At 43.6% G+C, this 16,986-nt stretch overlaps 1 protein-coding gene across 1 annotated transcript; it reads right to left on the bottom strand.

The window, feature by feature from the left end:
* Positions 1-1,929: 1,929 nt before the first annotated feature.
* Positions 1,930-12,524, bottom strand: fndc7a (fibronectin type III domain containing 7a). Its single transcript, XM_076981473.1, has 14 exons — positions 12,234-12,524; positions 11,393-11,411; positions 11,031-11,288; positions 10,244-10,501; positions 9,255-9,512; positions 8,627-8,887; positions 7,709-7,963; positions 7,282-7,539; positions 6,757-7,011; positions 6,319-6,573; positions 5,968-6,228; positions 5,244-5,273; positions 4,992-5,043; positions 1,930-2,411 (listed from the first exon to the last, which is right to left on the bottom strand). Exons 1-13 carry the CDS (start codon positions 12,291-12,293, stop codon positions 5,012-5,014), a joined length of 2,460 nt encoding a protein of 819 aa, XP_076837588.1. The 5' UTR covers positions 12,294-12,524; the 3' UTR covers positions 1,930-2,411; positions 4,992-5,011.
* Between the last annotated feature and the right edge of the window lie 4,462 nt (positions 12,525-16,986).

The following is a 16,986-nucleotide window of genomic DNA, read 5'->3' as shown; positions in this document are numbered from 1 at the left end:
CATTGTACAGGGTATATAATGAACTGTGGGATCTAGAGTGTGTGCTGATGTTGTTAAGTTCAGTTTTAGCACATGTGGTGTCCTACTTTCCCAAGAGCCAGCCAGCCTCCCTAATATCAAATACATGGGTATTCACTGTGTCAGTTTTGTTATTTGTGTTTCACTGAGCACTACCAACACTACTGAGCACTATTGTTTGTTTTTTGAAGAGTATTTTCTATATATAGAAAGTGGCTCTGTATTCATGAGCACAGCAAAGGAACAAAAACGTCACTAATGTAGAGACACTAATGTAGAGACACTAATGTAGAGACACTAACGTAGAGACACTAACGTAGGCACACTAACGTAGGCACACTAACGTAGAGACACTAACGTAGAGACACTAACGTAGGGACACTAACGTAGGGACACTAACGTAGGGACACTAACGAAGGGACACTAACGCAGGGACACTAACGCAGGGACACTAACGATGGGACACTAACGAAGGGACACTACCGTAGGGACACTACCGTAGGGACACTAACGTAGGGACATTAACGTAGGGACATTAACGTAGGGACATTAACGTAGGGACACTAATGTAGGGACACTAACGTAGGAACACTAATGTAGGGACACTAGCAAGGCACAGAACGGCACCAGTACAAAAATGTTGGACTACATACATAATCCGCTGGTGTGATTAGGTGAGTTACCAAGATATTCAATCAGATCACCTCCTCTCCCACAATATTTGCTCAGATTAACGCCTCTCCTTCCCTATGGAAGCCGAGCGTGAGTCAACGTCACACGAGGTATAGTATATAGTATGTGATATAGTATGTATTTTGATTTACATAGTAATAACTCTATTAGCATTTCACTGTGATGAAAAGAAAATATTTCCCTAATGGTGATATCTTTGTTTAAATCATTTAAATTCTACAATTTTTCTACACCTGACTGACATTTAACAGACAAAACAGAATTGTTCGTACTTGTGAAATAAATTGGTTGTATTTAGTTAATGACATAATGTATATTGAGTGGATGTTCATTGTTAGAAATGGGACGTGTTTTACGCGCCAGTGTCTGAAGAGCTCAAAGGCGGATTTAAACCAAAATGGGTTCAAAACCGTCATTGCGCTGGTGGCTTTTAAATGCCCCACCCTCTTCTGCGTCTCCCAACCACCTTGTCGCATTATTTAAACACTGCGATGATTACACATGTGCCTAATCGGACATTTGTAAAGCGCAGACCACACTGGTTCTTTATTTGTTGTTATGAAACCGTAACTGTGTATTGCTGGGGGAAGTAACAAACTGATGATATATAGGAGGTTTAGCCAAGAGGCAGGAGTTTCAAGCAGGGTAACTCAATAACTCAGCGAAAGAGAAGATGTATTTCTTACAAGGGGCCTGCGAAACCGGTACGGAGAATATTCAATACACTGCCGGGTTCCTACAAGGCACCACGACACGGAGCGTCCAAAATCTCTTATCAAGCACAGAATACCAGTGATGGTGTTGTTTGAGGACACATCCTCTTTTGCGGTAAAATCATCTTGGCTAATGTGATTCGATGTGCTAAGACACCACGTTTCCTCTTCTGTAAACCATATTCAGAGGTCTTCAGTAATATCATATTTTTCAGCAGCATTTATCTTATGTAAGCCTCAGGTTGTAATGACAAACATGGAAAGAGACATTGATCACTTCAATTCACAACCAATTAACTTCTGTCCCATCTGAGCAGTAAAACAGTCATCATTCCTCTGAGTTTTGATGCAACAATCTACTTTATTTTAGTTATATCATCAAAAGCAAAAACATGTCGAAGTTTAGTGTAACTGGCTTGCTCCGTTCAACCACCTCAGTCAGTCACAGCCGTCCTGGCTACATCACATCAACAGTTATATTCTTTTGAAAGTTACTTTTCTACTTTGTGAGAGGTCATATGAACAGGAAAATCACTGTTAATTCCCATCATATTTTTGTCACTTTTATGTCATATTTGATGTTTTTTTAGACTCCCATAATTTTAAGAAGTGTTACGATAAAAGTAAACTGAATTAACAATCTGGGTACAAAAGATTACAGCAAAAATTAAGGTAAACAAAATAAAGATCTTTAATTTTTAAAATATGTCCTCAGTTAAGTTCGCTTAACATAATAGTTTGACATTAAATCAAATGTATACTTTTATATTCTTAACAAAAATAAACTGGCTGTCATTTTATGAATGCATTCATTTATAGGCCAATGGTTTTAGGTTTTATGTGTAATTTGCCATGCTAATATTACAGGTGACAAGAGAAACTGTATAAATGTAGATATTCCACTGATGTTTAGACTTTAAATGTGGGTTTGTTATTCTCCATGTATGGATCTATTTCTGCTTGTTATCCATTTTCATTACAATGGCCCTGAAAAACAGAAAACCAACGTCAGACACTGATACTATGACAGGTATTATGGCAGGTACTATCACTGGTATTATCACAGGTACTATCACTGGTACTGTAATAAGACTCCATATTAAAAACTATTTGGTACATTAAACTTCCACATCAGTGACAGTGTTTCCAAATAATATATAATATGAAGGTGGGACTAGCTGAAGAAACACTTTAGCTTATCAGGCTTTTCTTCTTTCACTGGGCCTTTCAAACAGATTTTCTAACAATTTTTAAACAGCGTGTATAACAGAAATTTCCAAGTGCTTTACCACAAGACAGAAACCAGGAAGAATAAGAAATCTGGACAGACATAACTGTGCATGGGGTCTTAGAGGTCTGCATAGAGATCTGAGAAGTTTGTGTGGAGGTCTGTGTGGAGCTGGGAGGTCTGCAGTGCGGGAGCTCTGGGTGGAGCTGGGAGGTCTGTAGACCATCTGACAGGTGAGTTATAAAGGGTAATCAGACAATTTGACTGGTGAATCGTAATGGCTAATTAGACCATCTAACTGGTGAGTCGTAAAGGCTAACCAGACCATCTGACAGGTGAGTCGTAATGGCAAATCAGACCATTTGACAGGTGAGTCGTAAAGGCTAACCAGACCATCTGACGGGTGAGTCGTAATGGGTAATCAGACCATTTGACGGGTGAGACTTAATGGCTAATCAGACCATTTGACAGGTGAGACGTAATGGCTAATCAGACCATCTGACAGGTGAGTTGTAAAGGCTAACCAGACCATCTGAGAGGTGAATCGTAATGGCTTATCAGACCATCTGACAGGTGAGTCGTAATGGATGATCATACCCAGTGGCGGACTTAGCAATTTGGGGGCTCAAGGCGAATTTAGCTAGGGGGCCCATTAACATTAATATGCGAGAAATAAAGCCTGGTTTATACTTGACGCGTCGCGAGCGGCGCGAGGGTCCACGCGTTGAAAATGACGTAATCGCTGTAACTCCATCCGTGCGCGAGGGCACCTCTCGAATTTTGTAACTTCGCGCGCGCCGCGTCTCAGCGCAATGAACAAAGTCATGTTTGCTGGGCTCATACACCTTTGCAAGGTGGAATTAAAGCACTTGTACGTCACTTTCAAGGTCCAGTTCAATATTTCTCAGCACGAAAAACTTAAATAAGTTAAATATTTATACATATACTCGAAATGATTAGAAAGAATTCGCTTTTAATCACATTATTTAATGGTGGTTTATTTTCAAAACGCCCAATCTTAACGTCTTCACGTTCTCTCATGTTTCGTCCTGGAATTACAAGAGGCTCGTATTTGTTAACGTAATACAAGAAAACTGTTCAGTCAGACAGCTATTTGTTGTGAAACGAAGTAGTGACAATTTCAAGCATTTTCAAATACTTTAGCTTAAATTCCAGCACATTCAAACCTGAAACACAAAGCAACATTAAAATTGGTCAGGTAAATGTTCATCGTAAGTGTTTCTTTATACTACCACATATCGTTTCAGAGAACACTGCACGCGGAAAGTATAAACGCTTCTACCGTGCGCAGGGTCGTGCGAGGTGGGCAGAAGTCGCACGCTACGGTCACTCGCGAAAGTAGAAACCAGGCTTAAGTTAGCTAGTCAGGGGGCCCCTACAGTGGGCTGCAGTGGGAGGGGCCCAAGGCAATTGCCTAGGAACGCCTCTATGCAAAGACTGCCTCTGATCATACTATCTGACAGATGAGTCATAAAGGCTAACCAGACCATCTTAGAGGTGAGTCGTAATAGCAAATAAGACCATTTGACAGGTGAGTCGTAATGGCTAATAAGACTATTTGACAGGTTAGTCGTGATGGCTAATCAGACCATTTGACAGGTGAGTGGTAATGGCTAATCAGACCATTTGACAGGTGAGTCATAATGGTTAATCAGACCATTTGACAGGTGAGTCGTAAAGGCTAACCAGACCATCTGAGAGGTGAGTCGTAATGGCTAATAAGACCGTTTGACAGGTGAGTCGTAATGGCTAATCAGACCATTTGACAGGCGAGTCGTAATGGCTAATCAGACCATTTGACAGGCGAGTCGTAATGGCTAATAAGACCATTTGACAGGTGAGTCGTAATGGCTATTCAGACCATTTGACAGGTGAGTCATAATGGTTAATCAGACCATTTGACAGGTGAGTTGTAAAGACTAACCAGACCATCTGACAGGTGAGTCGTAATGGCTAAAAAGACCATTTGACAGGTGAGTCGTAATGGTTAATCAGACCATTTGAGAGGTGAGTCGTAAAGGCTAACCAGACCATCTGACAGGTGAGTCGTAATGGCTAAAAAGACCATTTGACAGGTGAGTCGTAATGGTTAATCAGACCATCTGACAGGTGATCCGTAATGGTTAATCACACCATTTGACTGGTGAGTCATAATGGCTAATCAGACCATTTGACAGGTGAGTCGTAATGGCTAATCAGACCATCTGACAGGTGAGTCGTAATGTCTTGGACTTTTCAGTGTCCTTTAAGAGCTTCTCCTCAGTGAATACAGTGTTTAGACATAATAAGACAAGGCCTCATTTTCACAGTAAACTCACTTGATGGTTTGTGCACACTGTTAGTCCGCACTCCTCTTTCCTCGATAGATCACTGTGTAAAGACGTGACAGTTGTTGAGCAGACTAGACCATCATTCCTTTAGCTGAGTCACTTCATTACTGAGTCACTTCTAATTACATTTTCAGCTTTGTTCAGAGCATTTATAAAGTTCCATTAATTAGTTCCATGGCTTGTCAAATTCATGACATTATTCTGAAACGCTTCAAATGAATATCTTATGAGAATACTTACCCATTCCAACACTGTTACCAGAACAGGAAACTGAAAGAAAAGATGAACAAGATCAGGAAATTGAGACAACTAAAACTATTTTGTAATTATTATTTTGTAGTTACTGCTACTAATATTTATCTTATAATGAGCAAGCTTTTAAATTATTATTTTTAGAATTTTCATGCATATGACTGCATATAACTAGATCAACCTTATCCTGTGTCACTGTAATAGATGCTAATGCTGTAATCAGATTTCACTCTTTCATTCCGAGCATACAGTATGTTGCTGAGTGCACTCATTCATCACTCTTGTAACAACACAAGAAGTTGTGAAACAACACAACAATCATTCATGTTAGATTCAGTTTAAATTCTTAATTATTCTGAATAGCAGGTCTGAACTGCAGAAAGTTAACAGTGATCGACCCACCAGGCAAAATCTGTCAGGAATATTATGGAGTAAAAACTCTGACATTAGACTTGAACATTTTTCACCCTATGGAAGTACAAAGTGACCCTTCTGTTTCCGGACCTCACTGTGTGTCCAGCGTCTGGGCCGAACCTGTTTCAGCCCTCACTGTGTGGTTTGGTGAGCGTTCTTTGTTATTTACCACCAAACAATTTTAATTACATTCCATACATATCCAAACCATCAGTTTAATGTTTGTTAAATGTTTCTTAATGTTTCAGACTGTGTGCATGTATACATTGCGTAATGACCTGTGTAATTAACATCTCACCCGAGTATAGCCTTTTAGGGCAGAACGCAACTTTCAAACCGCTGCTTGTAACCGGTGCGACCACCACAGTGTACAGATCCCCACACAGGATCTCCGAGATGCTGCAGGTGTTGGAGCCCAGAGTGGGGCTGCAGGTGTAGTTGGTCCTGGTGCCATAAACATCAGCGGAGTATTGATAGAGGCTGTCCGAGGCCCTCCAGTACAAGCGCAGGGTGCTGTTGGCCATCCGATACAACCTCACGTTGGAGGGGCAGCACGCACCTCAGAGTGGAAACATCAGTGGGAAAACGTCACCGACCATGACAGGCTGAAAACAGACTGATATGTGGTGGGTGATCCACACTGACTCACTGGAGGAGAAGCCGTAGTAGCTGCACTCTGTCTTATGCCCCGTGCTGCTTACGGCTTCCAGCGAGACGCTGTAGTTGGTGCCACACGTGATGCATCCCATCAGGCAGTGGGAGTCCATGGTGTGGCACCTGGCCTGGCCGCGCGGTGACGTCAGCGCAGCGATGTAAGACTGCGCCCCCGAGGAGGACGACCACGCCACTCGAGTCATCGCTTGTGTCACCTGCTCCACGCTGAGAGTGTCAGGACAGCACGGCCCTTGGGGTGGGGCAGGGAGGGGCGGGGCAAGACGGGGCAGGGCAGGTGTGCACAGTCTCATGTCACAGCAGGACTGAGAACAACAACTGCTAGGTCACAACAGGACAAATCAATACACCAATTATCCTACCAGTCCTCTTGTAATCTAACAATGACCTATCTGACCCTGATTCAGAACTCTACCTGTTTCCACAGCAACGCTGTAACTGGGCAGGCTCCGCCCCACAGTGTTGGCCGCGTACACGCTGATCTGATATGTAGCGCCACAGAGCAACGTGGTGATGTCACAGGAAGTGTTGTTGGACCAGCAGCTGAGTGTGTCGGTGTTTCCCACAGCGGTGGCAGTGTAGTTGGCGTAGCTGTTGGGGGCGCTCCACACCACCCGAGCAGAGGAGGAGTTCACCAGAGTCAGGCTGAGGATGTCTGGAGTACACGGCGCTTAGAGAGAGAATACAGGGTGTGTGATAGATGACTTATACTGCACACACCACTAGTGTTGTGACACATACTTATCATGTGAACTGTGTGAGCTTGTGTTTCTCCCTGTGTGTGTGTGTTTGTGTGTGTGTGTGTTTGTGTTTGTGTGTGTGAATGTGTGTGTGTATGTGTATGAGTGTGTGTGTGTTTGTGTATGTGTGTGTGTGAGTGTGTGTGTGTAAGTGTGAGTGTGTGTGTGTGTGTGTGTGTGTGTGTGTGAGTGTAGGCTACCTGTCTCTTGTATATGTGCCGGGCAGCTGTCGTTACAGCCCCCAGTCTCACTGCAGGGTCTGGTCACCACGCTGTACACACTGTTGCAGGTGAGATCAGACAGGACACACAGGGGCACCGTGTCACTGCAGTACACTGTGGTCGTCCCCGTCACTGCCAGCGTCTCGAATATCTCCGTCCCCTTCACTGCAGACCATGTGATCTCCAAAGTGTCCACAGAAATGAGCGAGATGGAAACATTCTCTGGACAACAGGGAACTGGCCAGGAAGAAAGATGGTGAGAGAGAGAGAGAGAGAGAGAGAGAGAGAGAGAGAGAGAGAGAAAGAACAGGATGGAGAGAGATGGTGAGAGAGAGAGAACAGGATGGAGGGAGGACAGTATAAATATGTGTATATATGTGCAGGCATGTGTGTAAAGCTGTGTCACCGGTGGTGTAGTTGAGTGTGATTCCTGGGGCGCTTGGTCCGGCTTTGTTGTTGGCGAACACAGAGATGAAGTAGCTGGAGCTACAGGGGCAGGTGTAGTAACAGGTGGTGGTGGTGGTGTTGCACTGGATCTCTGCCCCATCATCCCTCTTGATGTAGGTCATGTAGTAGTCCACCCACTGCACTGGAGCCCAGGACACCGAGCAGTTACCTGTGGCCTGTTCCCTTACGTTCACAAAGTCTGGAGAGCACGGATCTACCACAGACAGACACGGCTGGTTAGTGTGTGTGTGAGTGTGTGTGTGTGTGTGTGTGTGTGTGTTTTAGTGGTTATATGTATATGTGTGTGTGTGTGTTTGTGTGTGTGTGAGTATGTGTGTGTTTGTTTGTGTGTGTTAGTGTGTGTGTGTGTGTGTGTGTGTGTGTGTGTGTGTGAGTGTGTGTGTGAGTGTGTGTGTGTGTGTGTGTGTATGTGTGTGTGTGTGTGTGTTTTAGTGGTTATATGTATGTGTGTGTTTGTGTGTGTGTGTGTGTGTGTGTGTGTTTTAGTGGTTATATGTATGTGTGTGTGTGTTTTAGTGCTTATATGTATTTTTGTGTGTGTGTGTGTGTGTGTGTGTATGTGTGTGTGTGTTTTAGTGGTTATATGTATGCGTGTGTGTGTGTGTGTGTGTGTGTGTGTGTGTGTGTGTGTGTGTGTGTGTGTATGTGTGTGTTTGTGTGTGTGTGTGTGTGTGTGTGTGTTTTAGTGCTTATATGTATTTTTGTGTGTGTGTGTGTGTGTGTGTTTTAGTGCTTATATGTATTTGTGTGTGTGTGTGTGTGTGTGTGTGTGTGTGTGTTTTAGTGGTTATATGTATGTGTGTGTGTGAGTGTGTGCATGGGGGGGGGGGGGGTTGTGAATATATGTAACACATACAGGTAACAAAAGCCTGGGGCTCTGATGGACCGCTGGACCCGGCCTGGTTCTGGGCTGTGACAGAGACCAGGTGACTCTGGCTGCAGTTGATTGGACTGATGGTACAGAAGGGGTCGGCGTCCGTGCTGCAGTTCTGTCCCGTCGAGCTCCACACAAAGTACAAATCGGCCCCTTGAACAGTCCGCCAGATAACGTCTAAACCGGAGCCAGTAAACCTCTGTAGGTCCATGAAGACCTGCACACCGTCAGGAGTGGGAGGACCTGCGAAACGCAGCAGACGTGAGGAATACGAGGACAGGTCCACACACACGACTGACCTCTCACCTCCAACACACCTGCGTTCAGTAAGAAACCAGGTCAAGCAGGATTGGTTGAGCAGTTGGAAGAGGGTGGTGCTTAGGAAAGCTTAAAGAGTCACTACCACATCATATGTTGTTGAATTTGGGGATTAATTGTGAACTTTGTTTTTAATGCTGATTCATATACACATTATTACACAAAATGTATGTGTGTGTGTGTGTGTGTGTATTTGTGTGTGTGTGTGTGTCTGAGTTTCTGAGGACGACTGCTTGATCTGAGTCTGAATGTGAGGCTAAAATGTATGAGTTTGTGAAGGTGCGATTCTTACGTGTGATCTGGTAAATGGTATTGTCATCACCAGGGATACCATTGGAGTCCCATGCCATACCCTTGATGTAGTAGACAACCCCGGCCTCCAGGCTATTGAAGGTCATGTTGGTCTGCGTGGTGTTAAATTTGAGGATGTTGTTGGACCCGTCCATGATAATGCACAGTGTGTACAGAACAGCGTGAGCCACTGGATCCCAAGTGACCGTGATGGTGTCGTTTGTGGGAGCCGTTGAGCGCAACACAGGGGCTAACATCACTGCAGAAACACAGAGGGTGTGAGAGAGAGAGATTGATAGAGAAGGAGAGAGAGTCATAGAAAGTTCCACTCAGAGTGAGAAAAAGTGAGAGAGTGAGAGAAAGAGTGAGTCAGAGAGTGACTTAGATAGAAAGTAAGCATCAGTGACCCACTCATATGTTTTTTAAATTTTGCTCAATTACAAAGTATAATAAAATATTTTTATGCTGTTCTGATATGAGATGGTGATATAGATGGCAGAGGCACAGTAGAGATGTAATGAATATGCTATTATGTAGGAAACAGGACAAAGCTCTCATGATCACCTTACCCAGGTCTGCAGCTCTGGAAGAGGAGACCTCATTCTCATGGTTTTACCTCTTCGTACTGTATCAAATGTCGTGTTCATGAACGGCTACAGTTACTGCTGCTAACTGCTTGTACATCGAGTATCTCAGCCACAATGGTGTGCTGGAATAATACTTTTCCATAGCATCCGGAACACCACCTCATCGTCATGGGGATCATTCCAAAGGTGTAATGCTATGTCCTAACCGCTGGTGATAAATGACCAGTATGCTACTTGCAGGAGTCAAAAATAAACTGCCCTGCAAAACAATACTTAGTTGGTAACGACCAATGTTTCTAACGGATTTCACTAATGGTGTAAATCATACGTATCAGAGACGAGTGTGTCTGATACAGCTGCTGTTCTGGAAGCAGGCTAATCTTGTCACTGGGAGAGTAATTACCCGTCTTGGCATTGACGGGGTACGAGGGCTGACTGCGGCCTCCGCTGTTAACCGACATGACGCTAAGAGTGTAGTCAGAGTAGAAGCTTAAGTTCTGTACAGTGCCCGGAGAACTCTGGACCACGGTTTCAAAGAAGAATCCTGTGTCATTCTCCGCACGCAAGATGTAACTGGTTGCTCCCGAAGCGTTTGTGAATTCCACCGTGATGCTGTCGCTGCGTTTGGAGTATGCCTGGATGATGAAGGGAATATCCGGCGCTAAAGGATCAAACACAAACACTTATAACATCAGCAGGTTGGATTACACACCGGCTGTCTTTAGCTCACCATACACTCATACTGGAGTTCAAGACTCTTAATTGTCTCCATTTTATTTACGTTCCACATGTACTATGAATGGAGTTGAATGTGTATAAATAATAATAATTTCATAGATTGCGCTTTTTCATGTTCATTCAATATATGTTTGTATATAGAATATGAGAAAACGCCTCTAATACCTCACAACTGGTGTGGCTGATAGAGTGAAGTCTTATACACCGGTGCTTATACACCTGAAGTGTTCTTGACCTGTCTCACCTGAAGTGTTCTTGACCTGTTCTTGACCTGTCTCACCTGAAGTGTTCTTGACCTGTTCTTGACCTGTCTCACCTGAAGTGTTCTTGACCTGTCTCACCTGAAGTGTTCTTGACCTGTTCTTGACCTGTCTCACCTGAAGTGTTCTTGACCTGTCTCACCTGAAGTGTTCTTGACCTGTCTCACCTGAAGTGTTCTTGACCTGTCTCACCTGTCGTTGCGTCCGTCTCCGCGCTACTCAGCACGTTCCCAGAAGCGTCCATGGCCTCCACGCGCACAGTGTACACCGTGTTTGGTGCGAGAGACGTGACGGAGCCAATCACGGTGTTGCCGCTGAACTGGGCGAACACCGGCTGCGCGCGCCAGTTCTTCGGCGTGGCGGTGACTTTGACCGAACTGGCTCCGGTTTGGCCGGCCCATCTCACGGTGACACTTTTAGATGTAACGGTGAACACGGACACCGTCACGCCTGAGCACGACAACACACAGACGAGTCACCGACAAAACGGACACCAGTGGGGCAGATGAGAAATGTGTTCAAACGCCGTATAGGCGGAAATTACATTTGCTTACCGTTTTGCGCACCACATATCTGTAAGATTATAAATCATAAGATTATATCATAATCATAAGATTATACATTTTATATATTACATAAATTGTATGTGTGTGTGTGTGTGTGTGTGTGTGTGTAATAGCTACTTTTATAATGTAGGCTATGCTATAGTCATCACTGGTAAAATAGTCCTACATCACTCAGCGCAGATTTGAATTCCTGCGCCGCCGAATTTGATACCGCTACTATCAGAGAGCTCAGTCCACCACGAAAACACACATGCTTCAAAACCAGTGTTCTTTGGAAAAATACACCCGTTTGCTTACAAAATCAACATATTTCATGTCCGTGTATTAAACTAATTACGTTAGGTTAACCCACTAAGCCAGGTATCACCAAATGGCGGACCGCGGTCCGGATCCGGACCCGAACGCCGTCCTGTCCGGACCCAATCACATTCCTGATTAACTGGATACAGACCAAAATGCCAAAAAAAATGTAACGGGAGACTATATTTTAAACCGGAGAATTTACGTGTTACGTTCACCACCCATTTGAGTGTTACGTTCGCCGCCCCCCCCCCCCCCCCCCAACAACTTTCGTTCGCCCCCCCCCCCCCCCTCCAACAACTTTCGTTCGCCCCCCCCCCCCCCCCCCCCCCGCTCAACAACTTTCGTTCGCCACCGCGGACCCGGACCTAAGGTCTGAGCTATCTGCCAAAAATGGACCGCGGAAAGATTTAATTGATTATCCCTGCACTAAGCTCTACGTTGAGCAGCCCACGGCCGTCAAAATTACAACCTGCACACCGTAACGGGCATGTCTCACACATACTGTAGGCTACAAACATGTCCTTACCTGGGGCAGACCAGTGGTCAGGAACATGATTAGTAATAAACGGGAATATCGTGGTTCCATGCTGCGCTGCGATCCGCTGCCTCGAGGCAATAGCGCTGTCTCTTTGTGCAGGGCACCGGCTAAAGCTCATCATTACTCTCTGTTCCGGTGTTTTTTCCCAACAGGTGCGTTATTGTTCTCGGTACCACGACCACTCACCGCTAGTGCGGGCCTATCAGCGCCTGGGTTAGGGTTTCACCAAAGGACAGACACGTGGAGAAACACTCAGAACACACGACGGGCTGCAGAGAACCTGACTGGACTTGAGGGGACTTCTCTCTCTTAGACTACAAAATCACCTGAACACCAATACTAATATTTACAGATTCTGGAAGCTAGGGTTGTGACTGTGGGGTAGTGGGGCAGGAATTAATGGACATAACAGTTTTCTAGAGTTATGCCAAATAAGATTACGTGTTGACAGACGTGTAGACTAAACTGATGACTTGTGACTTGACTTCACTAAAGACTTGAGTTACTTTACTTGGAATCGGACTTCAGCTTTAATACTTGGAGACTTGACAACCCCATTTTAACATAATAAATAAGTAACCCTGAATCACATAACGAGATCATTTTGTATTAAATGGTGCTGAGCTGCTCACCAAGTAACAAGTGAAGTTCTGTAGCTGGTTCTGCAGTGTTGCCTCTAGCTCTCCATATATGTATTTAGTCATGGTGCCTGATTTTTTATTCCACAATGTCGGAATTTACCATTAGACATGATGTCTAATTGTTTTTTTTAAATCCCATTGGGCTGAGATAACCATCATGTCTCACGCATAATTGGCAGCCGTAAGTATGCAGCGTCTGCCGTAAAAACTGTAGCACTATAAAAGGGTTTTGCATAGTTAGCTTTGCTTAGTTAAAAGTTCATTAACTTGGATAAAAGTTAATTAATGCATCCATTAATAATGCATCCAAACTAAATTATAGGTTTGTGTTGTAGTGAGTCTTACTACTACCTTGAAATGGACCAGTTCCTCACTCTGAGCTCAGATCCTGCTCCTGAAGAAAGCACATGAACGCTTCAATCTCACATGATCACTTCTGTCTCATGAACTTCCGTCTCACAAGTGCTTCTGTCTCACACAATCGCTTCTGTCTTGTTCCCATATGAAATATGACACATAAAGTGTATGTCATATATGTCACTTTTGTGTTGAAGCTTTCATGTTCTCATAAAAGACAAAACTTTAGAGACATTGAGGGTGTTCTCATGTATTCATGATAAAACAAATTTAGAACCCTTTGAAATTCTATTTCCTTCTCTTCCTCCAAATCACGATGGAAAATGACATGACACAACATTTGGCTTTGATATTAAAACAAGAAACAGAGGTCATGTGTCTTGACTGGTGACGCTGATGAAGATGATGAAGATGATGAAGATGAGGGTTAGGTGTGCGGGATCGGAAGGCCTGAAGATGTAGAAATGACCTCATGTGTAGTCAGTAAGGGACCAGCAAAGTTGTGAAATTCAACAGCAGAATATCACGGTTCCTGTCTGTGATCTAAAACTGTATAAAAATCTAAAACTATTGGTAATAAACTACAATATAGATGGACCAGAAAACCTTCAAACAGGTGTTCAGGACTTATCAGATCTGAGCTTTCTGACCAACAATGGTGGAAGTGATGTTTTATTCTCTGTCTCTCTGTAAGAAGGGGATTGGCTTCCCTGCTCTGAACAGAACCCTAGATGTGTTCTGATAGCATTGTTCACAACATTGTTGTGTGTAGCATTGTATCCATTATTTTCCTGGTCTGGCATAGCAGGATGACGCATTACATCACATTGGCCCATTGCACATGGACATGGACTATTACTGATAGCATGTTAGATTTAAGCCATCATAGCTATCAATATACAGCATATATAACATTGTAAAGAGATGCTATATAAGACATATATATATATATATATATATATATATATATATATATTTTATATTGCCAAAAGTATTCGCATTTGACATCCCATTCCTAATCCATAGGGTTCAATATGACGTTGGTCCACCCTTTGCAGCTAGAACAACTTCAACTCTTCTGGTGAAGGCTGTCCACAAGGTTTAGGAGTGTGTTTATGGGGATTTATGACCATTCTTCCATAAGCACATTTGTGAGGTCACATACTGATTTTGAATGAGAAGGTCTGGCTCTCTGTCTCCACTCTAATTAATCCCAGAGGTGTTCTATCAGGTTGAAGTCAGAACTCTGTGCAGGCCAGTCAAGTTCATCCACACCAGACTCTGCCATCCATGTCTTTATGGACCTTGCTTTGTACACTGGTGCACATGTGTGTCATGTTGGAAGAGGAAGGGGCCAGCTCCAGACTGTTCCCACAAAGTTGGGAGTATGGAATTGTCCAGAATGTCTTGTTCTGCTGAAGCATTCAGAGTTCCTTTCACTGGAACTAAGGGGCCAAGCCCAGCTCCTGAAAAACAACCTCACACAATAATCCCCCCTCCACCAAACTTTACACTTGGCACAATGCAGTCAGACAAGTACCGTTCTCCTGGCAACCACCAAACCCAGACTCTTGGTGATGTATGGCTTGGATGCAGCTGCTCAACCATGGAAACCCATTCCATGAAGCTCTCTGCACACTGTTCTTGAGTTAATATAAAGGCCACATGAAGTTTGGATGTCTGTAGTGATTGACTCTACAGAAAGTTGGCGACCTCTTTGCACTATGCGCTTCAGCATCTGCTGACAGTGTTTTTCTGGATTAGCTCTGGTTATCAGCACATCTAGATGACTAGACGGAAACTCGTGAGACAGAAACGCTCATGAGACAGAAGCTTCTGAGACAGAAGTGCTCATGTGAGACAGAAGCTTGTGAGACGGAAGTTCATGAGACAGAAGTGCTCATGTGAGATGGAAGCTCGTGAGACAGAAGTGCTCATGTGAGACAAAAGCTTGTGAGATGGAAGCTTATGAGACAGAAGCACGCATGTGAGACGGAAGCTCGTGAGACAGAAGTGCTCATGTGTGACAGAAGCTTGTGAGACGGGAGCTTGTGAGACAGAAGCACGCATGTGTTAGACGAAAGTTCGTGAGACAGAAGTGCTCATGTGTGACAGAAGCTTGTGAGACAGAAGCGTTCATGTGAGACAGACGGTTGTGAGACATTGCCTTCATATCTGCTTTCTTCAGGAGCAGGATCTGAGCTCAGATTGAGGAACTGGTCCATTTCAAGGTAATAGTAGGACTGACTACAACACAAACCTATAATTTAATTTGGATGCATTAATTAACTTTTAACTACGTCAATTAACTTTTAACTAAGCAAAGTTAACTAAGCAAAACCCTTTTATAGTGCTTATCCTAATACTGGCCCTGACATCACACTGTTTTTATTAATGCATGCAGTACACTGAGAATGAATGCATGCTGTAATAACGCAGGACACGTGGATCTTACACGTGTGTGTGTGTTACAGTGTGTGTGTGTGTGTGTGTGTGTGTGTGTTACAGATACTGTCCTGCACATTAGCGTGTCACACATACCTGAATGTGTGTGTGTGCTGATATTACTGCCCTTGGGGAGCGGGACCGACTGAAGAAGAACCCTAGGTATAAGAGGTGTGTGTGTGTGTGTGTGTGTGTGTGTGTGTGTGTGTGTGTGTGTGTGTGTGTGTGTTTGTGTTTGTGTGTGTGTGTGTGTGTGTGTGTTTGTGTGTGTGTATGTGTGTGTGTGTGTGTGTGTGTGTGTGCGTATGCATGTGTGTATATGTGTGTGTATGTGTTTGTGTGTGTGTGTATGTGTGTGTGTATGTGTATGTGTGTGCACGCGTATGTGTATGTGTGTGCACGCGTGTGTGTAGGTATGTGTGTATGTGTGTTTGTGTGTGTGTGTATGCATGTGTGTTTATGTGTATGTGTGTGTGTGTTTGTGTGTATGTGTGTGTGTGTACACACGCATACACATATACACCCAAGGTGTTGACAGACACTCGGTGTGACTACTATGTGAGAGAGGACTGTAGTGTCACATGAGCAGACCAACAGCACTGGGAAGGTAAGATGTGTGTTGATTACACTAACGGGGATTTCGCTGAAGTTTGACACTGGAAATCTCTGCCATTGTGCTGTGAGGTCAAACAGGGGGTCATACACAGAGACGTGTGCAGCCCACGCAGACAGGAGAATGTGTCCTAATGTTCGGACTCGTTCTGAATGGTGTCTGAAGGTTTTGCCAGAAGCCAAATGAAACTATAGTGGGAAAGGACAGGAATACTTGACCCTAAAATGCTAATGACAAAAAATAAAACGCATAAAAGCAGATAGTAGAAGATTGTAAGTGTACAGCACATGATCATAAGTAGATTTACCCACCCACACACTAATTATTATTAATATTATTATTAATAGTAATAGTATTAATAACAATAATAATAATAATCTTTATTTGTATAGCACCTTTCATACATACATGCAACTCAAAGTACTTTACAGAATAAATAAAAAAGAAACATTAAAAGGAGGCAAAGATAAGACAAAAAGAAAATGTTAAAAGAAATTAAAGATAAAAAGGAAACAAACACAATAAAATAATGTAATAAAGTAACAGATTTAGGGATGCAGGGATGAAATGAAATGCCTCTGAGCTCTTCAGGAAGAGAGTTCCAGAGCTTTGGGCCATAGTGGCTAAAAGCACCCTCGCCAATCTTTTATCGGCTTTTAGGAATCACCAGTAGGTTACTGTTTGA

The sequence above is a fragment of the Brachyhypopomus gauderio genome, chromosome 19 (genome assembly GCF_052324685.1).
Source record: "Brachyhypopomus gauderio isolate BG-103 chromosome 19, BGAUD_0.2, whole genome shotgun sequence".
Lineage (NCBI taxonomy): Eukaryota > Metazoa > Chordata > Actinopteri > Gymnotiformes > Hypopomidae > Brachyhypopomus > Brachyhypopomus gauderio.
This window is presented reverse-complemented; position numbering and strand designations above follow the sequence as displayed.